The sequence below is a fragment of the Salvelinus namaycush genome, chromosome 10, assembly GCF_016432855.1.
Source record: "Salvelinus namaycush isolate Seneca chromosome 10, SaNama_1.0, whole genome shotgun sequence".
Classification (NCBI taxonomy): domain Eukaryota; kingdom Metazoa; phylum Chordata; class Actinopteri; order Salmoniformes; family Salmonidae; genus Salvelinus; species Salvelinus namaycush.
Genome location: NC_052316.1, coordinates 25389313 through 25413429, shown reverse-complemented (window position 1 = coordinate 25413429; position 24117 = coordinate 25389313). Strand labels below are relative to the sequence as shown.

General features: G+C 44.3%; 3 protein-coding genes across 4 annotated transcripts; 1 reads left to right on the top strand and 2 right to left on the bottom strand.

Moving 5' to 3' along the window:
• Positions 1-5392: 5392 nt before the first annotated feature.
• mmachc (metabolism of cobalamin associated C) lies at positions 5393-7755 on the bottom strand. The gene is made up of 5 exons (XM_039001939.1): positions 7657-7755; positions 7092-7292; positions 6624-6776; positions 6271-6447; positions 5393-6015 (listed from the first exon to the last, which is right to left on the bottom strand). The coding sequence occupies exons 1-5, from the start codon at positions 7744-7746 to the stop codon at positions 5863-5865; spliced, it is 774 nt and encodes a 257-aa protein (XP_038857867.1). The 5' UTR covers positions 7747-7755; the 3' UTR covers positions 5393-5862.
• Positions 7756-7875: 120 nt separating this feature from the next.
• On the top strand, positions 7876-12915 carry LOC120054505 (RNA-binding protein 25). Of its 2 annotated transcripts, none has more exons than XM_039001936.1 (12): positions 7876-7919; positions 8740-8859; positions 9061-9103; positions 9215-9375; positions 9505-9586; positions 9709-9913; positions 10051-10124; positions 10289-10365; positions 10481-10581; positions 10711-10799; positions 10936-11082; positions 11833-12915. In XM_039001936.1, exons 2-12 carry the CDS (start codon positions 8794-8796, stop codon positions 11985-11987), a joined length of 1200 nt encoding a protein of 399 aa, XP_038857864.1. In that variant the 5' UTR covers positions 7876-7919; positions 8740-8793; the 3' UTR covers positions 11988-12915. The 2 variants fall into 2 exon arrangements, with proteins under 2 accessions (XP_038857864.1, XP_038857863.1); XM_039001935.1 differs by having other exon boundaries at positions 9212-9375.
• Positions 12916-14646: 1731 nt separating this feature from the next.
• On the bottom strand, positions 14647-23100 carry LOC120054504 (mucin-2-like). Its single transcript, XM_039001934.1, has 5 exons — positions 22667-23100; positions 17975-18226; positions 16388-16933; positions 15482-15645; positions 14647-15258 (listed from the first exon to the last, which is right to left on the bottom strand). The coding sequence occupies exons 1-5, from the start codon at positions 22728-22730 to the stop codon at positions 15214-15216; spliced, it is 1071 nt and encodes a 356-aa protein (XP_038857862.1). The 5' UTR covers positions 22731-23100; the 3' UTR covers positions 14647-15213.
• Between the last annotated feature and the right edge of the window lie 1017 nt (positions 23101-24117).

Below are 24117 nucleotides of genomic sequence, written 5' to 3'. Positions count from 1 at the left end.
AAACTAGCTAGATGCATTCGCTAGCTAAGTGAAAGTAAAAAAATACAACCAAATATAGCTTTCTCTCATCCTTAATTTGAAGAAATTAATTTGTTCAACTTGTCTTTGTCTTTTTTTCTTTTTATTTCACCTTTATTTAACCAGGTAGGCCAGTTGAGAACAAGTTCTCATTTACAACTGCGACCTGGCCAAGATAAAGCAAAGCAGTGCGACACAAACAACAGTTACAGATGGAATAAACAAACGTACAGTCAATAACACAATAGAAGAAAAAAAATCGATAGTGTGTGCAAATGAGGTAAGATTAGGGAGATAAGGCAATAAATAGGTGAAGTAATTACAATACAGCAATTAAACACTGGAGTGATAGATGTGCAGAAGATGAATGTGCAAGTAGAGATACTGGGGTGCAAAGGAGCAAACATATGGGGATTAGGTAGTTGGATGTGCTATTTACAGATGAGCTATGTACAGGTGCAATGATCTGTGAGCTGCTCTGACAGCTGATGTTTAAAGTTAGTGAGGGAGATATGAGTCTCCAGCTTCAGTGATTTTTGCAATTCGTTCCAGTCATTGGCAGCAGAGAACTGAAAGGAAAGGTAGCCAAAGGAGGAATAGTCTTTGGGGGTGACCAGTGAAATATACCCGCTAGAGTGCGTGCAACGGGTGGGTGCTGCTATGGTGACCAGTGAGCTGAGATAAGGCGGAGCTTTACCTACAAAGACTTATAGAGGACATGGAGCCAGTGGGTTTGGTGACTAATATGTAGCGAGGATCAGCCAACGAGAGCATACAGGTCGCAGTGGTGGGTAGTATATGGGGCTTTGGTGACAAAACGGATGGCACTGTGATAAACTGCATCCAATTTGCTGAGTAGAGTGTTGGAGGCTATTTTGTAAATGACATCGAAGTCAAGGATCGGTAGGATGGTCAGTTTTACGAGGGTATGTTTGGCAGCATGAGTGAAGGATGCTTTGTTGCGAAATAGGAAGCCGATTCTAGATGTAATTTTGGATTGGAGATGCTTAATGTGAGTCTGGAAGGAGAGTTTACAGTCTAACCAGACACCTAGGTATTTGTAATTGTCCACATATTCTAAGTCAGAACCGTCCAGAGGAGTGATGCTGGACAGGCGGGCAGCAAATCGGTTGAAGAGCATGCCCTTAGTTTTACTTGCATTTAAGAGCAATTGGAGGCCACGGAAGGAGAGTTGTAAGTCATTGAAGTTTGTCTGGAGATTAGTTAACACAGTGTCCAAAGAAGGGCCAGAAGTATACAGAATGGTGTCGTTTGCATAGAGGTGGATCAGAGAATCACCAGCAGCAAGAGCGACATCATTGATGTATACAGAGAAAAGAGTCGGGCTGAGAATTGAACCCTGTGGCACTCCCATATAGACCGCCAGAGGTCCGGACAACAGGCGCTCCGATTTGACACACTGAACTGTGAGAAGTAGTTGGTGAACCAGGCGAGGCAGTCATTTGAGAAACCAAGGATGTTGAGTCTGCCGATAAGAATGCGGTGATTGACAGAGTCGAAAGTCTTGGTCAGGTCGATGAATACGGCTGCACAGTATTGTCTCTTATCGATGGCGGTTATGATATCGTTTAGGACCTTGAGCATGACTGAGGTGCACCCATGACCAGCTCGGAAACCAGATTGCATAGCGGAGAAGGTACGGTGGGATTCGAAATGGTTGGTGATCTGTGCGTCAACTACTCACCATATTTCATGCACTGCGGTGCTAGCTAGCTGTAGCTTATGCTTTCAGTACTAGATTGATTCTCTGACCTTTTGATTGGGTGGACATGTCAGTTTGTTGCAAGAGCTCTGATAGATTGGAGGATATCCTGTGTAAGTCTATGGAAGGGGGTGAGAACCATGAGCCTTCTAGGTTTTGTATTGAAGTCAATGTACCCAGAGGAGGACAGAAGCTAGCTGTCCTCCGGCTACACCATGGTACTATCCTACAGTGTGCTGCTGAGGCTACTCTAGAACATTGCAAAACAGTGTATTTTAATAAATTATTTGGTGACATGGATATATTTGGTATGGTTGTATCTACAGAAAAAGGATAACCTTTTTCAATGTTTCACTATTTTTATGAAATTCACTGAGGATGATCCTCCCATTCCTCCTCTGAGGAGCCTTCACTCATTGAAATATATTTATTCATGTGGCGCAGCGGTCTAAGGCACTTCATCTCAGTGCAAGAGGCGTCACTACAGTCCCTGGTTCAAATCCGTCAGGGCTATCAGTGGTGTATTTATGGCAGAGCAAACACACCCTAGACTGTGTACCCATTAATGACCTCGGATGACTAGTATTAGACTGCAGGTGAGTGTGTGTGTGTGCGCGTGCACACACCTTTCACCCCAGAGATTTGGCACGCAGTACTGTAAAGGATGGTAATAAGGCTCTTTAAAACTGAGATGACTGCCATGGAATGCAGTGGATGACAGAATGTACCCAGCAAACCAGGAACATTCCCAGGACATTTGCTAAGATTCCCATTAAGTTCTAGTTTGCGTTTTATCTAACATTATGATCATAACATCCCAAGAATGATCTAAGAATGTTTTGATAACCATTTTTTTTGTTAGTTTTAAATGAAATACCCTTGGAATTTTCTCCTCTAATGTGCACAACATCTGGAACAGTCCTCAAACGTTCTCATTACGTTTTCCAGTTGATGTAATAACAATGCACAAGTAAAGTTTTTAGAACATACAGCGGCAAAAAAATGTGCGCAACGTCCTGGGAACTTTCTTTCAACATCAAGCGAATGTTATATAAACCTTTTATAATCATCAGCACAACTGGACAGTTTTTGTGTTATGAGAACATTTGCCGCAACCTAACGAATGGTCTGGGAACTTTCACAGAACCAATTTTGGTATACTTTCTACTTTTAAACTCGGACAAAACAGAGATGCTTGTTCTAGGTCCCAAGAAACAAAGAGATCTTCTGTTAAATCTGACAATTCATCTTGATGGTTGTAAAGTCGTCTCAAATAAAACTGTGAAGGACCTCGGCGTTACTCTTGACCCTGATCTCTCTTTTGACGAACATATCAAGACTGTTTCAAGGACAGCTTTTTTCCATCTACGTAACATTGCAAAAATCAGAAATTTTCTGTCCAAAAATGATGCAGAAAAATTAATCCATGCATTTGTTACTTCTAGGTTAGACTACTGCAATGCTCTACTTTCCGGCTACCCGGATAAAGCACTAAATAAACTTCAGTTAGTGCTAAATACGGCTGCTAGAATCCTGACTAGAACCAAAAAATTTGATCATATTACTCCAGTGCTAGCTTCCCTACACTGGCTTCCTGTTAAGGCAAGGGCTGATTTCAAGGTTTTACTGTTAACCTATAAAGCGTTACATGGGCTTGCTCCTACCTATCTTTCCGAGTTGGTCCTGCCGTACATACCTATACGTACGCTACGGTCACAAGACGCAGGCCTCCTAATTGTCCCTAGAATTTCTAAGCAAACAGCGGGAGGCAGGGCTTTCTCCTATAGATCTCAATTTTTATGGAACAGTCTGCCTACCCATGTGAGAGACGCAGACTCGGTCTCAACCTTTAAGTCTTTACTGAAGACTTATCTCTTCAGTAGGTCATATGATTGAGTGTAGTCTGGCCCAGGAGTGTGAAGGTGAACGGAAAGGCTCTGGAGCAACGAACCGCCCTTGCTGTCTCTGCCTGGCCGGTTCCCCTCTCTCCACTGGGATTCTCTGCCTCTAACCCTATTACAGGGGCTGAGTCACTGGCTTACTGGTGCTCTTTCATGCCGTCCCTAGGAGGGGTGCGTCACTTGAGTGGGTTGAGTTACTGACGTGATCTTCCTGTCTGGGTTGGCGCCCCCCCTTGGTTTGTGCTGTGGTGGAGATCTTTGTGGGCTATACTCGGCCTTGTCTCAGGATTGTAAGTTGGTGGTTGAAGATATCCCTCTAGTGGTGCGGGGCTGTGCTTTGGCAAAGTGGGTGGGGTTATATCCTTCCTGTTTGGCCCTGTCCGGGGGTATCTTCGGATGGGGCCACAGTGTCTCCTGACCGCTCCTGTCTCAGCCTCCAGTATTTATGCTGCAGTAGTTTATGTGTCGGGGGGCTAGGGTCAGTTGGTTATACCTGGAGTACTTCTCCTGTCTTATCCAGTGTCCTGTGTGAATTTAAGTATGCTCTCTCTAATTCTCTCGTTCTCTCTTTCTTTCTCTCTCTGAGAACCTGAGCCCTAGGACCATACGTCAGGACTACCGGGCATGATGACTCCTTGCTGTCCCCAGTCCGCCTGGCCTTGCTGCTATTCCAGTTTCAACTGTTCTGCCTGCGGTTACGGAACCCCTACCTGTCCCAGACCTGCTGTTTTCAACTCTTAATGATCGGCTATGAAAAGCCAACTGACATTTATTCCTGATTATTATTTGACCATGCTTGTCATTTATGAACATTTTTGAACATCTTGGCATAGTTCTGTTATAATCTCCACCCGGCACAGCCAGAAGAGGACTGGCCACCCCTCATAGCCTGGTTCCTCTCTAGGTTTCTTCCTAGGTTTTGGCCTTTCTAGGGAGTTTTTCCTAGCCACCGTGCTTCTACACCTGCATTGCTTGCTGTTTGGGGTTTTAGGCTGGGTTTCTGTACAGCACTTCGAGATATTAGCTGATGTACGAAGGGCTATATAAAATAAACTTGATTGATGCCGGGTAGAGTTCAGTTCAACCTTGCTCCACATGAATTACATACTGCCCTGCTATAGGCAACCTAACCAGAGGGCTTAGCCACAAGAGAGAGAATGAGTGAGGAAGGCTGCACTACAGAAAGTATTTAACAACTAGAATACAGCTGTGCTGGCCAGAGAAGAGGGTGTATAACAAAGGGAGTACATTATGAATGTTACTGTATTTTTCCATTTGGCTCTCGGAGGCCTGCAGCATTCTGTGAGTACAACTACGTTCAACAACACACAAAGCATAGGTCGTATAGTAAGGGTGGTTCAGTAAACTATGCTAACTAGATGATTAATATTCAGGGGATGAAATGGTGCTTACCATTGTGAGTATGCATCGCAGCATCTGGCCAGTACTCTGGGGTTGGTGTGGCTATTCAGTAGGGTTGTTTGCACACGTATAGACCACAGGAGGTAAGACAACACACAAGCTTTAACATGTGTGTGTCGTCCCAGATGTGGCACATTTGGAGACATTGTTCTAGTGGGACTGTTCCTGGCATCAATGGACTACGGGAGAACTCTACTGTGCTGGATTAGAACATAGCCTTCATTATCATCATAACCCTAATCCTCAGAAGGACTTTTGCATCAACGTCATGAGTTACTGACTAAAAGCTAAAGCAGAATGAGCATTATTTATTCAATTGATTAATGTGTCGTTCCAACAATGATTTATTTTTAATAAAAATAATAGTTTGATGATAAAGGATAGCAGTAGTCTCTTTTGAGCAAAAACTCAGGTCGCACTACTTCATGTCTCCTCCTGAGGGCACTAACTCACTAAATGTACAGTACAACTGAGAAATTATCAAAACAATAACAAATGTTTGTGCATTTATTAATTCCTTTACCACATTTAAACTTACTATTGTTGCTTTTCCATGAAAGATCTCTTTTCACTCTACCATCTAACTCTAAACATTACAGTAGCTTCATAGGCAGATAAAGTACATTAGCTCTCACAGTGGAACACTGTCTGTGAATACAGAAAGACCACAGTACCAATGAGCATGTAGGGATTGCATGTCCAAAATGGCCTCAAACCATACCAGAAGATCCCTGAGAGTCAGTTACTTCAGAGCCAGCCAAGTCTAACTGTAGCGTCTCCTCTCACTGTTATCATCTGTCAGTTCTCCTGTGTGTTGTCCTCTTCTCCCCCTGTCAGGTAACCCCAGTCTGTGAGCAGGTCTAGACGCTGGGCTGGTGGGGTGGAGAAGTATTCTCTCTGTTTCTGGGAATAGGTTTGGACCGGGGGGACGATATCTCTGTAACTCCAGTCCTGTCAACATAGATTATATATCTATCTATCTTTACCCTGTTTAAATGAATCATACATAATTATATGTATTAATATATGCATCATTTGCACCCATTATTGATATAGAGACTGCAACAGTATATAGTTGCAGACCTACCTGCCATGCTATCCTTATTGTTGATCTATACTTATTAATCCAGTATATTGTAGCAGGGCTATCTGCCAACCATATTATTGATCAATAGTTATTACTATAGTTTATAGTGTGAATCCTACCTGCCATCTGAGGTTGAAGTCCTCCAGTAGCTGTATCCTACTCTCCCTGGCAGGAACACAGTCTGGAGGAGCTGTCTGCTGCAGCTCCGAACCCACCTCAGACCCAACAAACACTAACATAGCTCTGATAGCAAACCAGCCCCCCAGACGCGGGTGTATACACACACCAAACATCTTCTGTAGAGGTGACAAGAGGAAGGGAGGGGGGGAGAGGAAGACAAAGGGGTAGTATAAATAGTTTTATAAGTAATACAAATGACTGTCCATCTGTGAACCAAAGAACATACAGCACCCTATTTATCAATTTATTAGTAAATGAATTACTGAATAACCCCTTTGGACCCCTCACTCACCTTCTCCCCCCAGGGGTGGTCAGGTATGTCGGAGCGTTGGTAGTAGTACACAGCACCCGCCACATGGGCAGCGCTCTGGGCCAGGAACTTGGGCTTCCTGCTGGGCAGCATCTCATAGTCATAACTCACATCTACCTTCACACCTGGAAAACACTACAGGAGGGGGAGAGAGAGATGGGGGGAGGGGGGCGATTGATGTGAAGTGTGGCACAGGGGTGTGTGTATTAATTAAGTCTTGTAACGAAATCTGTTTAATAACAACCACACGGAAGCAAACAGAGTAAACGGAACGAAACGGGGAGGGACCTACCTGAATTTTTTCCAATACAAACTATTTTTGTTGCAAAACATTTTCCTTTTGGAGTAAACTGTTTCAAAACGTTTTTCAACATCACTCCATCAACACCCTAGGTGTTAATGCAGTGAATGATGCACTGGTTGCCCCCACCCACACCCACACCCACCCACCTCAGAGACTGTGTTGTTGATGCAGTGTTTGACACACTGGTCTATGGGGTCTGCAGACACCCCCTTCCAGTCCCTGCTCTCTATGAAGGGCAGGAAGGCCTGTTCAAACATGGCTGGAGTGCTGAGCACCACCGCTCCCAGGGTGTCATCAGGGTAGGACAGATGGAGAGAGGGGGACAGGACTACATTGTACCAGCCAATCTGGGAACACATGCACAACAAAGAATAAAAAGGTGGGTAACTTTTGTAGCGATTAAGGGGGAACAGCCAGGAAGGGACACGTTTCAACAACCCTGTCGTTATTGGATAGATATACTATCACCTGTGCCATAAGTCCCAAACCTGTTGGCAGACTACAGTCCAGTATGGTCAGCTTTTATCATTTTCATATGAACAAGGCATGGCTGAGAAAGCGTGTACGAACTTTGAATTGGAGCTTGTCAACTTGACTAGTTTAACAATTGACGACACGTTCTCTGACAATATTGCAAAAAGGGCCACGTTTAACGTTTGACGCAAATTCTTTTAACAAATCGCTCGAATGTAACAGCGGCCTTAACGTTACCTTCAGTGGATAAACTTCAAACCCCAACTTTGACAGATGATTACTCAAAGCTTTTCTCACATCTTCCACATTGACCGTGGGCAGCGCCATCACTGAATGTTTAAATGTGTTGGATTGTGGGAAATAGTGTTCTCTATCACGTGACTCTCTTACTTCCTTGTTGTAAGAATTGAATCTATTAACTACAATACCCAGAACCCATTAGGGCAACATATACTACGCAATCACGTTGTCGAGGATTTAAAAGTGGAACAGGACAGTACGTAAGTAGCTAGCTAATAATTTACATTTCTGCTCAATGTTTAATAATGTATATTTACAAATGAGGACGTGATGTTCTGTAATGTTAACCAAACTTTGAATTGTTTCATCCATCGCTGAAATATCGACATTTAGCCAGCTTTCTGTTCATGCACTGCTTGATTTGTGATTTTGAGTACTTGGTGCCAGGGGCAAATCAACAGTAATGTGAACGTCGCCATCGTGTTCAATGTATAAACAAATCACTAGGGTGAATGTTAGCTAGCCAGTCAATAATTCATTGCAAACAATGCTCATGACTTTCAAATTCGAACGCAACGTTAGCAACAACACAAAGGCAAGCCCAAAACAAAAGCCACCTGCAACGGTACTTAGCTAGCGACTGTTAGCTGTGTAAACTCATATGTCAATGAAGTGTCATTGATTTGTGTTAGCCACTTCATCATCATTCAGCAACCAACCAACTCGTCTAGAGTTACAGCATCACACGTTCGTTATAAAATACTGGCCAATGTAATGGCTAATCTCATGCGTGTACCATATTCATTTCGTTTATTTGTTTATCATTTTGCTTGTTTTACATTTTTTTTTTTTATAGTACTACTGATATTGATTACTTCATTGTTGGGAAAGGGCAATAAAGGCATTTCACTGTACTTGTGTACAATAAAACTTAACTTGTTGAGATTAAAAAGTTGACGGTGGAGATTTGGGCAGAGGAACACATGAATGAATACTGGATTGTGTAGGGATTTAGAGCATGGAAAAGATACCCTGCAGGTAGAGGGCAAGTGCTTTAACTTTTGTTCCATAAATACTCAGACATCGGTCTTGGCATCCTTGTCCTATGGTTTGAGTAGAGCAGCCCTGACTGAGATGAACTGGGACAACCAGCTGAGCTCCATCCTCTCAGCAGCTGATGGCAGCGTTGCCAAGATGAGGGTGAGTAGCCAGTAGATGGCACTATAACATAATTATGCATACGTGGCAGTGCATTACCATGGGCTTCATCAGAAGAGTTGACTGCTAATTCTTAGCAGTTAGCTAGATTCTAGTTTTACAGTATATGATAGAAACATTGAAGTTCATAAATACCATATGTACTTTCCCCACTGTGTGCTGACGGGGTTCATGTTTCCCCAGGAGAGACTGACCACGCCAGGGAATTATCCAAAAGGAAGAGAAGGTGAGGGGAGATCTCTGTGGTCTCTAAGATGGCTGACTGTGACACACTTTCTCTGTTGGTGATTCCCCCTCTTTTTCTGCTCCTGCTCTCTGTCTCTCGCTCACTTAGTAGATCTCTATCCAGTCAGGGAGGTGGCTAGTGTGTCAAATTTGGAGCTCCCTCGTCTCCCCCCTCTCCCCGAGTCCTCCATCTCTCTCCTCCCCCCTCCCTCCTCCGCTGTGCAGTGGGCAGACCTGGCAGCCGTCCAATCACAACTGCAGATCCAGAGCCAGGTCCGTGCGTGTGCTCATACGTGTGTTCATGTATAACTATCATTTTTATTACATAAAAGGTGCATAAATAGCCCTACATTTTAGCTAATTTCTTCTTACTCCTACTCTTTTTGTTCTAATGGTTGCCAGGCCATAGAGTCTCTGACCCAAAGTCTTCATGACATGGACAGAGCGAGACACTCTCAGCAGCGCCACATACAGGCACTACAAGGTACATACACCTATCGTTATCACACAACACTAACATTTACTGCTCAATATACCAATCTTGATTGGTTGAGTGATTGATTTGTTGATCGAATATTGTAGATGTGTTATTTTTCTATCTCTCAGACGAGGTTCGCAGGCTGCGAGAGCAGGCGACGGAGAGGGAGAGAGAGCGGGAACGAGAAAGGGATGGAGAGAGGAGAGGGTCAGGGATGACGAGTCCAGAAGTGGAGAGAAGGATGGAGCAGTGGAGGAGAGAGGTGGGCCGTGAGCTCAGCACTCTGAGAAGGCACATCACCAGAGCCACGTCGCAAGGCAACCTGGAGGAGAGGTGAGGGGGTGGGGTTTTACTCACCTGTGAGGTTCAGGTGATCATTATTTTATGTGTAGCCCAAAACCAAATCAACCATTAGCCCTTAGTATGGAACCATACCGGTTTGGTGAAAGCTGATTGTTGTCCTTTTATAGTTTCTGCTCTAAGCTGCGAAGGGAGGAGTTGGATCATTTGAGGAGAGAGTTGGACACACTCAAAACCCAGCTCAGTGAGTCTCACATACAGTCTTGTTCTCAGTTTGTTTTTCTGCAGGACTACACATGTCTCAGACTCAGAGCTGTAGAGAGGGCAAGCACAGTCTCGCTTACTGCTACTCCTTTTCTTTCATTGTGTGTGTGGTGGTGTGTTTGTATTTGTGTGTGTGTGTGACAGGGAGGCAGGAGGAGGACATGTTTCTTCAGCAGTCGGAGGCCAGAGAGACGAGGAGGCAGTATGAACACAGCTGCAAGGTATTAATGAATGAAGGAATTAAATTAACGATTGAATAATTAAAGAAGGTAATTTGAGTGACTTGTTTTCTCTCTGTCTCCCGACCTCTAACCTCTATACTTTGCCTTTCCCCAGACACAAGAGGAACTAACAGACAGCTACAGAAACCACAGCTTTGACCTGGCCAAGACTGTTTCTCAATACACACACACAGAGCAGGAGGTCCGCCAGATCAGGTGTGTGTGTGTGTGTGTGTGTGTGTGTGTGTGTGTGTGTGTGTGTGTGTGTGTGTGTGTGTGTGTGTGTGTGTGTGTGTGTGTGTGTGTGTGTGTGTGTGTGTAAAATGCTATCACTGTGTCCTGCAGGATAACTGTATCAGAGCTGAAGGATGAGATCAGGAGTCTGATTCTCCGGGAGAGACATCACACACCTACTGTTACACTACACACAGCAGGTAAGAGACAGACACACAACACACACCTACTGTTACACTACACACAGCAGGTAAGAGACACACACACATATCTACTCACCTGAGTAGTATAACCCTGTTTGTCTATAACCCCCCCCCCCCCCCCCCCCCCCTCCAGTTCCAGCATTAGCTGCCTTCTCCCGCCGTAAAGAGGTCAGGGGTCAAAAGGCGGAGCCAGACTCGGACTCTGATGACTTCAGTCCCACCCCCAGTCTGGCTGAGGTCAGCTCTGATGACCTGTCCTGGCTGGATGATAGAGACACAGGTATACTCACACACTCACACTGCTCCTGTCAGTGAGGAGCAGAATGAGTCCCATTATGGGTCCAGTTTGTTTCAGAGGAACAGAAAGTGTTGTAACCCTCTCCCATTAAATAAAGGTGAAATAAATAAAATAAATACACACCACACATGTACATTTGGGCTGTAGATCTAACCGTTTCAGTGACTCATCACAACATGTCTGACTCACCAAGGAACAGGAGGCTGGCTTAACAGTGTACGTGTGTCTGTGTGTGCATGCGTGCCTACCTGATTTGTGTGTGCACGCCATAGATCTAGCACAAAGGAAGAGGGAACTCTTGTAGTTTTTATACATTTGAAATATTTTATTAAAAGAAAATGATGAGCTTGCAGGTGTGTGTGCACACTCAGATATTGGAGTTGGATGTGGGTTCATGTAAGACACACACCAGTGACCTCCATTGAACGGGTGTTATGTGACTGACTGTAGCTCTGCTTGCCTGAGGAGAGGACTGAGAATCCCTAATTTCCTCTCCATCCATGTCTGCTGGTCAGCAGTTTGAGAAACGTGTGTTTTTGGATGGGATCCTAAACACTTCCTGTAGTGTGTGTGTGGCATCATCTAATCTAATTATCCTGTCCGCATGCGCCTCAATTTCTCTGGGAAACATTTAGAGGTCTGATCCCAATCTTTCTTACGGGAACACTAGTCTACTGCTAAAACCCTTGGGACTAGTACACGTACACACATGTTGACGGTTCTCTCTTTCAGCTCCTCGTCTAGCAGTACCTCGGGTACATCAGAGCTCCCATTCTGCAGGAAATGACCTCAGAGGACCAGGAAGTGGCCTGGACGATGATGATGATGATGGAAACCTGGAGTTGGGGTCAGACAGCCCCCCCGACCTCAGCCTCAATGACCTTTGAGAGGCTTCGTCATGCCAGTGTTTTAGAGTGCTAGGAGTTCTTTCTTTGAGAAGTTTTAAATGTCTCCACATGTGGAGACTGATAAAGAAGTTTTTGGGCACAAACCTCAAACCCTGACTAAAGAGGATGATGAGAAAGCTCAACTCAGCTTGAGAAAAAGAAAGCACCTTATTTTAAAAACTCCTTTGTGATTATGCTCTGTCTGTTGTCTTGTGTCAGTGTTTTTTGGGAAAAGGTGTACAATAGTGTTTTCTATTACACACCAGTAGTATTTAACTCAACAGTGTGGCAGCATTCTGTGATTGCCTTAATGAATTACATCTGGGGAAAGCTTTGATTTCACTGACGATATACAACTTGATGATCACTGGTGTTTTGAGTCTAAGACCATTAGTAAAACCTAATTAATAAATAGGGTGGACTGATGTTTACTTTTACTATCTAAGGCTGATACAAATCAGTGAGGTGCTCTCTCTTATTTGGTACTGTATTTTTATCTATTTACTGTAAAGTATTGAGATGCAGCCCAGGCCTCTCTTCTCTCTCGCCTTTGGACCACAGACAAGTCCTGCTGTGTAACACGAGTCAGTCTGTTTAATATTTCTGCAGTTAGAGACTGTCTAGCCAGATAACAACCCCCCCCCCCCCCCCACAAAGTGGAATGGCCCATGGAGCGAGGGACCACAGATGGGCTGGGGAGAAGAGGGGGGGTTAATGGAGGGGGCAATGGGGAAGGGGTGAGACAGGGAGGGGCTTTGGCCATAGTGATGACAAGTTTTAATGTGGATGATTCAGGGCTTTCTCTTACAGTTCTATCACACAGCCAAGTACTAGACCGCTGCTTGTTTAAATGTTACATTGACTCACTGTATGGCCTGTAAAACAAATGTGATGATTTTGGGCTTCTGCAATAAAATTCTGGATAAAGAGCTGTAATAAAGTAGTTAATTTGTTGTAGTTACTTTTGTTAGTGTGTGTGTGCGTGTGCGTGCGTCAGCCACCGCAGCCCAACAACCAAGATCTGTAATGAGAGACAGGAACGAGGATGGTTTCATATCTTTAATCAAAAAACATCATCACTCCAGAATCCACGTCAAACAGTAAAACATATCATACAACCAGTTAACTTTTTGGCACTTCATATAAGGAACTACTAATACATGGGTGCAAATGAACTACCATTCCACTCCACATGGAGTCAAATAGAACCACTCTGTTTCAACTCTGACTTAAGTCCTGTTGATGCAGATAACTGGCAAGACAACAAATGTCAGTCTGCAACAAACTAATCTGGTAGCCCAAGCAGGAACACTAAAGCCTAGATTAAATCCGGACCGTGGAAGATCCACACTATAGCGTGATTGAAATTTAAAGGCAATGGTTCCGCATTCATGGAGACTGCATTCACGGTAAACGCAGCATATGTCGGCTCAATTGGAAATGACCTTTACATTTCACGCGCTATAACGCGTATCGTCAGCAGTCTGGATTTAATCTAGCCCTAAATCAGCTAACTGTGACAAACATTCAGAAATAGACATAACTACTGCTTTTCCAATTTGTTTAAAAATGTCAATTATACCATGTCGTTTGATTTCAAGTCTACCTTTCTTTATAAATTGGAATGTAAAGTTAATTCAGAATATTATGAAATTTAGCTGGCTAACTCTTTGATCCTGCTTTGTGCCATACCCCCTTGTCTGTGCCATACTCCACTGTCTGTGCCATATATACTGTCTCCAATACAGGCCTATGGCTTCAACTCAAGTCTCCCCAATAGAGGTTGGGGGTGTTCTTTTCTCCTGTGTGTCTAACACACGCAGACTAACACACAGACTGCATTCCCCTCACATCAATGGAGCATTATGCTCATTATGTCACAAACGCCTTACATTAAAGAGTTTCTCTCTCTGACCTCGTGCTATACATTTACAATGTCTGTGTTCATGGAGTAGTTTATCAGAGTTCCCTTCCCTTGAGACAGTTAATGGACTGCATGCTAATGGTAGCGGCTAGCACTGACTGACTTGGGCAACAAGTTACCCTCATGTCAAGTAGCTACATGATTAAACCAATGAATGAATTGTATTGAAAGACAACTGGCCAAATTCAGTTGGAAACACTGCTGCTGAATCTGCCTAAGGCTCTTCCTTACTAAGACATGTTAGAACATAGGTCTGGGCCTGGCTGTGAGAACTACAGTAACAGACAAACCAGCCTTATAGTTCACAACACCTGCTTTGAAATGTAGAATTCTAACAAGCATGGAATGTATTGAGCCGCCATCGAGGATAGTTTCCTCTGTATTGTACTCTGTAAATAGCTCTAGTGGGGAGGAAGAGTCCATTTCAGGCTTTATATAAAGATAAATGTACTAATGATACTCAGAGAGACAACCTCCCCCCTTACAAGTGTGACTGACCAGGTTTGAACCCAGGTTGTCTGCAGGCCACAAGGCTGTGTTAGCCCAATGAACTAAAACCACCAGACTCCCAATAGAGAAACAAAATGAACAATAACAAGCAGGATCTTTAGAGAGGAACTAGTTTCCATGGAAACGCTCAACTTAAATACCCCAAACCACACCCCCCCACCCTCCCATCCGCACATGCATGCTCGCTCAACCATGCAGACACGCACACACAGACACACACACACATACATATCCTCTGTAACGTAAAGTGCAACCGTACTGTACAACACTATATAGCCAGGCACAAGTAGCCTACCAGGCTCTAACTAGTGATGAAAGAGAGGATCCCTCGTTACCGAACACTCAACCAAAACACAGCTGACAGAGTGCACCCTAGAATATAGAATGTAAAAGTGGGAATGCTGCTGATGGAACTTCGGATCCACATAGACCAGGAAAAGAGCTGTTCACACTCACACAGAAACCCCCTGTTGCTCACAGAGACACAAAGGTGGTGAGGGAAAGCCAGGGATGCATCTCAATGGTCTAAAATGGCGCCTCCCTCTCCTCATCTCCTCCATCTGCACTGATTTGAAAACACAGGGTCGATAAAAGCAATATGGAGGATGCCTATCAGCAACTAGCTTTCACCAGTCCACGTCTCATGTCAGTGCGGATAAAAGAAAGGATATGAGGACAGGGGACAAGGAGAGAAGGCCAGGTTGGACTATAGAGACGCAGCCCCAGTTCAGAGGGAGAAGGTCTGTGGGGGTCTGGCTGTTCCATCAGGTCAGACTGTGTTCTCCATCATCATCAGTAGCTGTACATGGACAGGGGAGTATCCTCCATCATATCATCCTAAACAGGGGAAAACACAACAGGATGTCAGCAGGAACAGGAGTAAATGGTGAGCGCTGGTCAAGATGACAGGTGCTGATTGAAGTAAACGCTAATGCTAACAATGGCTACTTAGTGTAATAGCTCACAAAAGAAGACAGACGCTTACGCAAGTCTTCAGGTCTCATTAATGTTAAGCGTTACACTGTCTCTTCACCTAACCACTTGTGTTCCATTGTCTCACCATAGGCAGGTCCTGGAGCCTGCGGAACTCAGGCCGCTGGTCCCGTCGTCGCATTTTGATGAAGAGGAGCAGGGTGATGATGGCTGCAGTGACGATGAAGACTGACACTAGTCCAGCTAGGAGAGGGTCCAGGGCAGGTCCACCACTATGGAACACTGGTTCCCCTGCTCGGGTGAGGGGAACATATTATACTATATATATATACCACGGGAGGTTGGTGGCAACTTAATTGGGGAGGACGGACTTGTGGTAATGGCTCTAGTGGAATGGTATCCAAAACATCAAACACACGGTTTCCATGCGTTTGATGCCATTCCATTTGCTCCGTTCCAGCCATTATTATGATCCGTCCTCCCCTCAGCAGCCTCCTGTGATATATAACATAATGTATTAAAATATTAAATATATCATATTATAAAATATAAACACAAGCTATTAACAGGATGTCTTACAAAGAGAATAAGACAGACTTGATTGTAGGGTAGTGACAGAGAGAGCGAGCAAGCCCGGGGCTTTCTGGGCATAGGACTAAACTGACGCACCCAGCAATGAACTGGCATCCCAACAAAAGCTATGCTGTTCTTTGTTTCCCTGCACAAGTCTGCCCCCCCCACCCCCCACCCCCCCCACACACTCCCTCCTAAACATTTAAGGGTACTATCAGCACCACCACCCCACAATCATCTCTCTGTCTGGCAAGAGACAGAGCCAGTCATGGGACTGACAACTGGACCGTTTAGGTTTAGTGTGTGTGGTTTTATTAGACCGGGGTTGGATGTCTCCCCCCTTTATACGCCAGAGAGATCATAGTATATAATACTGTGGTTGCTGCTGTTTGATAACAAATAACAAAACACTAGCAACATAACACACACACACGCATACACAACGAATCCATCTACTCACCTTCCACCACATTGAGCTGAGAGGGGATGTCGGCATGCGTTTTAGCCTGAGATGGAGGGCTGCTGGCTGGGGTGGAAGCCGGGAGAGGGGTGATGCTGGATGTCTGGGTCTGGGGCTCAGACGTAGGTAGAGCTGGGGGAGAGGTGGTGGTAGTGGTGGTGGGAAAGGGACTGAGGGGCTGTTTAGGCTGGATAGGGTTAGAGGTATCTGGGTTAGGGCTGGGGGTTGAGCTGGGCTGGGGGGCAGCGGAGGTGTTAGTTGGGTGGGTCTCAAGCCTAGTAGGGGCTGGGGAAGCAGTGGTGGTGATGGGTGAGTGAGTTTTGGAGGGATGAGGGGCATGGCTGGATGGAGTGGTGGAGTAGACAGGTGTGTGTGTGGGGGTGGTGGAAGGTTTGTGAACGAGGACTGTGGTTGTGGGTGTGTGTGTAGGGGCAGTGTGGTTGTCAGAGGGAGCATCAGAGGGCTGTACGGTTTCTTCAGTGAGGTTCTCTGGGCCAGGGGTCTTCTCAGGGATGGGAGTGGGGGCAGGGACCCCCACACTGGTGGCTAGAAGAGAGAAGAAGAAAGGTTTTTAAGGGAAAATCAACACAAATAAAAGAAGGACCCATTAATGTATTAAGTTTACAAAACTTTTTATCAATTAGAAAATAAATTGATAGGTGAAAAGTCACAGTCAATATCTGCATAAAAAACATTCAACAAGAAAAAAAACAGTTGAACGCACACACACTCCAATTAGCAGTGTATCTTCTAACTCCCAGCCAGAGGACACAGAGGAGACAAGCAGCAGTGTATCTTCTAACTCCCAGCCAGAGGACACAGAGGAGACAAGCAGCAGTGTTGTGATGAGATAATATATACCTGTAAAACCTCCCAGAGGATACAGATACAGAGAGTGAGTGAGGTGCAGGTGGTGGGGGTGTATGTTTGCAATGAGCCAATGTGTGTGTGTGTGTGTGTGTGTGTGTGTGTGTGTGTGTGTGTGTGTGTGTGTGCGCGTGTGTTTGCGTGTGTCAGGCTCCAAACTTTCTCACCTTTCTGTGCGAAATCACACTGCATTTAATCACAGCGCATCTCTCCTCCTCCTCCTCTTCCACCCCCCTCTAGTTCTACACTCTGCCCTCTTCCTGTATGCCTAACAACACTGTTTCTTGCTGTTAATTCTCTCATGATCTTGTTTTTTCCCTTAATTTATCCCTCTTCTGTCTATCTCATGTCTCTCTTTGTGCTCTAGTTAGTAAACCCAACAGTATCCTCCTTTTAAGGACCATGTTCTGTCTTCTAGTGTGTGTGTGTGTGTGTGTGTGTGTGTGTGTGTGTGTGTGTGTGTGTGTATGTCATCACCTCAGCCCAGTCACAGCTCTCCACTCTGCTTGTGCTGTGTCTGACTATGTTGTGGCTTCTAAGTACCCCTGATCTAAGGTGGCATGGCTCTAAATAGACTGAGAACAAGCTCAACCATTTATCTTAAACAAATTATATGTTTAAATGTCAAATTTGAAATTTTATTTGATTAAATAATAAAGTAGTCCTCCGAACCAATACAATTCCATTCATTCTATTTTTTATCTTGTACAGTACATTTACCTGGGACCTCTTTTACCACTACGACTGCTGTGTCGTTGCTACTGCTATTGCTGCTGTTGCTACTGCTGCTGTTGTTGTTGGAGAGCCCTCCATCAGTGAGGTTGCTGCCTGGCTTTGGGGAGTCTGTGCTGGGGAGGGACAGAGAGCCTGGAGGAGAGGGAGAACCTCCAGGGAGGGGTGCCTGAACAGCCCCGGACATACCTAGGGTCAGAGGTCCGTCTGAGGGAGAGGAGTGAGCACCAGGGTCCTGGCCTGGAGAAGAGAGACAATCAGGGTGACATTTTGACGTTCAGTTAATATGAGTGTGTTGCTGAAGCAGTGCACAATAAGGAATGACGTAAGGAAAGTCATCAAATAGTATTTTCATGATCTCTGAAATAAGCCAATCTGTGAATGATGCCTTTCTTCCGTCAGATAGTCCTTGTTTTCCAGAAGAATGACAGATCTATTAGATCCCTTCAGGACCAGTTAGGATCATTTCTTCCAACTCCTCCTGAGAAGGGGAGCCTGCTCTATTTTTAAAGAAGTGTAGACAGAGAGGATAGATGGTCTACTGGAATAGATGGTGAGGCAGAATACAGATGTAACATGTATTATTCAACTCTGGTCTATGTCTGCTAAGGAGGAGACATAGGGGACATGCTGAGAATTGGATTCCTTTTAAAGGACTGACATCACGTAAAATATGCATATTCAAACACCACTATCTGTGACTGTCTATTGCTATCTGTTAAACAACACAAATCCTATGCAATTAAGGAAAGCTTGATCCAAAGTGAGCTGACATTTGGAACCCATACAATAGCCAAGCAGTAACCTTTAACTAGGCAAGTCAGTTAAGAACAAATTCTTATTTTCAATGACAGCCTAGGAACAGTGGGTTAACTGCCTTGTTCAGGGGCAGAACGACAGATTTGTACCTTGTCAGCTCGGGGATTCGAGCTTGCAACCTTTCAGTTACTAGTCCAATGCTCTAACCACTAGGCTACGCTGCCACCCTTAATTTAAGAAGATGAGCATCAGATTAGATACTTAGATTCACTAATCTCTCTTGTTCGTGTTCAATCTCTCTTGCCTTGCCTAAACAATCTCTAGTCTCAACAGGCTCACCATAGTAATCAGGTAGGTTTAGTCACTGTCAGCATTGGTACCAAAAACATTGTAGTTGTTTTTTGCATGGTGACCCACCAGATGAAAAACCCCAGGTCTGTAACGACATGTTAGTGTTGAACCATTAGGGAGCATTAGTTCCAAAAGAACTGCAGAATCGTGCTGATGTAAATGGGACATTTTTAGCTTTGTGTCATGCCTGTTGTCATGCTGTATACACGGTTCAACAGAGTTTTATTGCAGCCAGAAAGGTCACATGTGCTATCTGTCTGTCTCTCTTCTCCTCTGTCTGTCCTTCCCTCGTCCTCATTTCCATCTATCTATTCCTCTCCTCCTTACCCTCTTTCCTTCTCACACTCCCTCCACCTAGCTCTCTCACACGCCTCCTCCATCTGATAAAGTCCAGAATACCAGTCTAATGCCATTACAAGCCAGTGACACAGTGACGTGGAGCCTCTTATTCCCCTCTCCATCACTCACACAGCTCAACACACACAAACAAACACACAGTGACGTGCACACAACATGCTGATGGCAAGAAAGCCCATGCATGTACACACAAACTTTTGACATAGCTATAAAAGACCATGCACACACACGAACGTACACATACCAGTGTGTGAAAAGTGAGTGGCTGTACAATACTGGCCCTGTTCCCCTGCCTCATTTCTGTTAGGGCTGCTCAGGTCAAGCTGTGGGGGGAGGGTGTGTGTGTGTGTGTGTGTGTTGTGTCTGGAGGGGTCTGGGGAGTTATGAAGGGAACCACTGTTTGCCATAGAGAAACACTTTCCCCTTTTCATGCGTTACAGGGTCACACACATGAACACACACATACACACTCCGCAGTCACACACACACACTCAGGGCGTTACAGCATGTACCTGGGGAAATAACTTGACCCTTATGTCTGAAAGAACAGCCAACCATTTCTCTGCAAGCAGTTTTCCTTTTAGCACTGGGTGTGTATCTGTGTGAGAAGCTATACTGTGGTTGTTTTCTAGAACCATATTTAGGCTATACAAATCTAGGGACAATCAGAAGAACAAGAATATGACAATGCTGCTCACTGAAATAGGCCACTTATTTACAAACACACAATCCTCCTAAGACCCTGTATAAAAAAGAAACATCTGAAAAATCTGTATATACTCAGATTAAAAATGTAAATGTCAGAGTTCACATGGAATATAGCAAAGGAAACATTGTGTGCAACAGTGGCCTTTTCAGAAATCCTTATTCAGGTTTCGGTTTTTGCCCTGGTTTGGCCTCTGTGTAGCCTCTCCTCTCATCTCCGCTCCTCTCCCCCCTTTTCTCTACTTCTCCTCTCCTCAATCCTCATCACCTCCTCTCCTCTACTACAATTTAATCTAACCAAGCTTGGTAGAAAAATGTCAGTTGACTACATGACTATAGACTAGAAGATGACTGGATGTCACTTTAGTTGACAGCATATACAGCCAACTCCAGGCTTTGACATTCAACTGACTGAGTTTCCACACTCATTTACGAGCAGCAGCAAATGCCATCCTGTGACTCTATGCTATTTCCAAGTTCATTTTAATTCCAGCTTGAAGACCTTGTGACAGCATCATGCTGCAATTAATAAAACATTTTCAAATGTCAACCTGTGTTTCCCTGTCCTTACTTAGCCACTGAAGACTATACACTCTGCTAAGTAGAATTGAGAGTCAGAAAGAGAGACAGAGAGAGAGAGAAAGAGAGGGGTGAGAATATAGAGAGAGAGAATGTGAGATGGCAAAAAGAAGGATGGAGGGGTCAGAAAGGGAGAGAGAGATGGGAGGGAGAGGTTTAAGGCAGAGTTGTAAGAGAAATGGAGTGTGAGTGAGGAGCTGAGATCAGGTAGAAGTATGGAGGAGGAGGAGGAGCTAATACTGCAGCAATAAGTGCTCTGTACTTTTTTTAAACACTAAGGCCTGTGCTGTCTCTGTATTAGATAAGCGATATGCGACTTTAGTTTTGGGCTGGCTTCATTGCTGTCTAGGAGAGGGAGACAAAAGGGAGAGACAGAGGGAGCTGGCCAGAACACAGCTAAGAGTGTGGCAGGCACATAAATGTTTGTTCTGAACTATAAATAACTGTGATTGTTCCAAAGCCTACTCAGCCCCTCCTACTGAGTGCACACACACACACACACACACACACACACACACACACACACACAGACACACACACACACACACACACACAGACAGACAGACAGACAGACAGACAGACAGACAGACAGACAGACAGACAGACAGACAGACAGACAGACAGACAGACTATGTATATTGGAAACACAACATTTTCGAAATCCTTGGTACAATAGGATAGAGTGCTTGCCTTGCAACCCTAGACCACAGTTCGAGTTGTGGTCAGGCACTGATTTCGGCCTAAATTTGCATAATTTTGCACTCGACAAGTGTCCTGGGGTACACCCAGGGGCCGTGGTTGCTCATTTTAGTTCCAGCCCAGCACTAACACCTGTTTGCCTTTGATTAGTTGAATCAGGTGTGTTACTGCTGGGCTGGAACAGAAATGTGCAATGCTGTGGGCCCTCCTTGTAGGAAAGGTTTGAGGAACACTGGATTAAGGCAGCATCCTTTCCCCTTTCCTTCATCTGCACCATAGAGAGAACAACCGTTACATTATCTATAATGTGCACAAAGATATAACACCCACACCATGGAACCAGGGTCCAACCCTACAACCCCCATGCTTGTCCTCAGAAGATGACCCTGTGTGTGTGTGTGTGTGTGTGTGTGTGTGTGTGTGTGTGTGTGTGTGTGTGTATATGTGTGTGAGATAAAGAAACCCTAGACTGATTACAGTTAAACAGACAGTCATTATTCTGAACAATAAAAACTGATCAATAGAAATATCTAAAAACAGCTAATTGTGTGTGAGAACTACTGCATATGCTGAACTGTTTGTGAATAAAATCTTTGTTCATTGTAGCACACCAACAAGACGACTTTTAGTGGCTGGTATGGCTCACTAACTGATTCAGAGGGAGTTACAATTATCATGGTAGGCCTACCACTCGTTAACAGTGTCATAACCTAGGCATAGACTGTCTGCATCTCTCACACACACCTACTTCTTCACTATCACTGTGAAATGTTAACTAATAATGTGAGAGACAGAGCAGACCATCAAATTAAACACAGAGAACAAATATAGGATACGCAGAGGTTTGAGAAAGAGAGAGAGAGCAAAGAATAACATGATGAAAATGTAAAGGTGGATTTGAAATGGCAATTTAGTATTTACCTCAAGAGGTAAGCAGTAGCAGGGATGACAGAAAGATAGCGAGAAGAGGAAAAATAAATTGACTGAAATAACTGCTAGAGGCATAACTGTATTATAAACCTACAGACACAATGACTTCGACATACAGCAAATAAATCACATGGCCTTTTTGCTTATTCAAACAGGCCACAACTTATCCATCATGCGCACGATTAAAAAACTAAAAAGGATCTGATTGCCAGGACTACAATGCATTCTGTGTGTATTTATTCTAACAACCCCTGAAACTGCGAAAGAAAACACAGAAGTGCGAATCCCAGAGCTTCTTACCTTCTACATTCGAACCCAAGCTGAGGATCAGAGCGCACAGAGCGACGAGTATTTTGGTTTCCATCGCTCTCTCCTATGATATAACAGTAACTATTAGAACACGGATGCCGTCTCGTCCTCTTCGCAGAGGTCTATTGTAGTTAGTTCTCTGTGGCCTCCTAACTATAAATAACTGTTTGCGCGGCGGCCCTGTGGAGAGCAGGAGTGAGCTACAGTATCTTGCTTGACGAGTCTCCGAAGTGCACGAATACAAAGTATTCTCCTAAGCGAATACAAAGTGCCACGTGTTTAACGCAGTTATAGTTGGGTCTCCTTCGCTGCTGACTCACTAGTTCTAGCCCCTGTTCCTCGGCAGTCTGACGAACACACAACGTAAAGAGATCCAAGCCAAATAGACTGATTTTCCTATTAGCCTTTGGTCAGAAAGAGGAGTGTCATCGCTGAACCATCACTACCAGTGACACAAGTGCCAATAGAAGGGGCGTGATGGAGGAGAACCAGGAAGGGGCACAGAGACGCCCTGAAATTACAACTCATACAGCAGATTTATCATACAGTGTGACAGAAATAGAGGACATGCTTTTCTCTATAAAGGATGCACCCCTCATATGGTGCAGAGGAGAAAAATGGCAGAGGCATGTCTGTTCTACATAATGTTCTAAGAAAATAAGCCCAATATACAAAACTTTGTTTTACTAATTTTTAGGAACATTTGCATTTGTTGGCTCTCTGGAAAGAAAATTGTTTATTTCGTTTGTCTCTTTCAACTGACAAGAAATATAGTCATATTGACAAATCATATCTAAAAAATATTATATTGATCAACTAAATTGCATTTCCCACCAAGGAAATTGAAGACTACTGTCCTGTCATCAACGGACATAACTGGCTATGACATAACAGGGCGTTTTACTGTAATAAAAATGTATGCAATGTTTTCAAACAGCCACCAAGAGGCCCTATTGCACTGTAAACCAATCTACAAAGCGACGAGAATCCATAGACTTTACCCCTCTCGTCTTGCCACGTGCAAGCAACGTCAGATAGAGTGAATTTCTGTCACCGTTTCATCAACATTTAGGTAGTCTATCTTGCCTATGTATTGTTAGGAAATAAATGCAAAACATCCATGATGTTTAATACCATAAGAGTGAAATATATGGCTCTGCATAGGGCAATGCAAATGTATATCACTACTATAGACTTTAAAATTCAAGACTGGAACATACGTGAAACATATACCATGAAAGATTTTCATACAATTTTAATGCCTCATAATTTGTCTTTATAAAACGATCACTGCTTTGAAAGCAGGGCAGTGGCAGAGGGAAAGATAAGTGGCATAATAGCTTCTCATTGGCTGTGGGGACAGTGACGTTACAGAGGCTGAAGTCGGTAGCTGGGAACTGGCAGCATCTGCATTATTTCTACCGTCGTAGCAAAGACAGAGA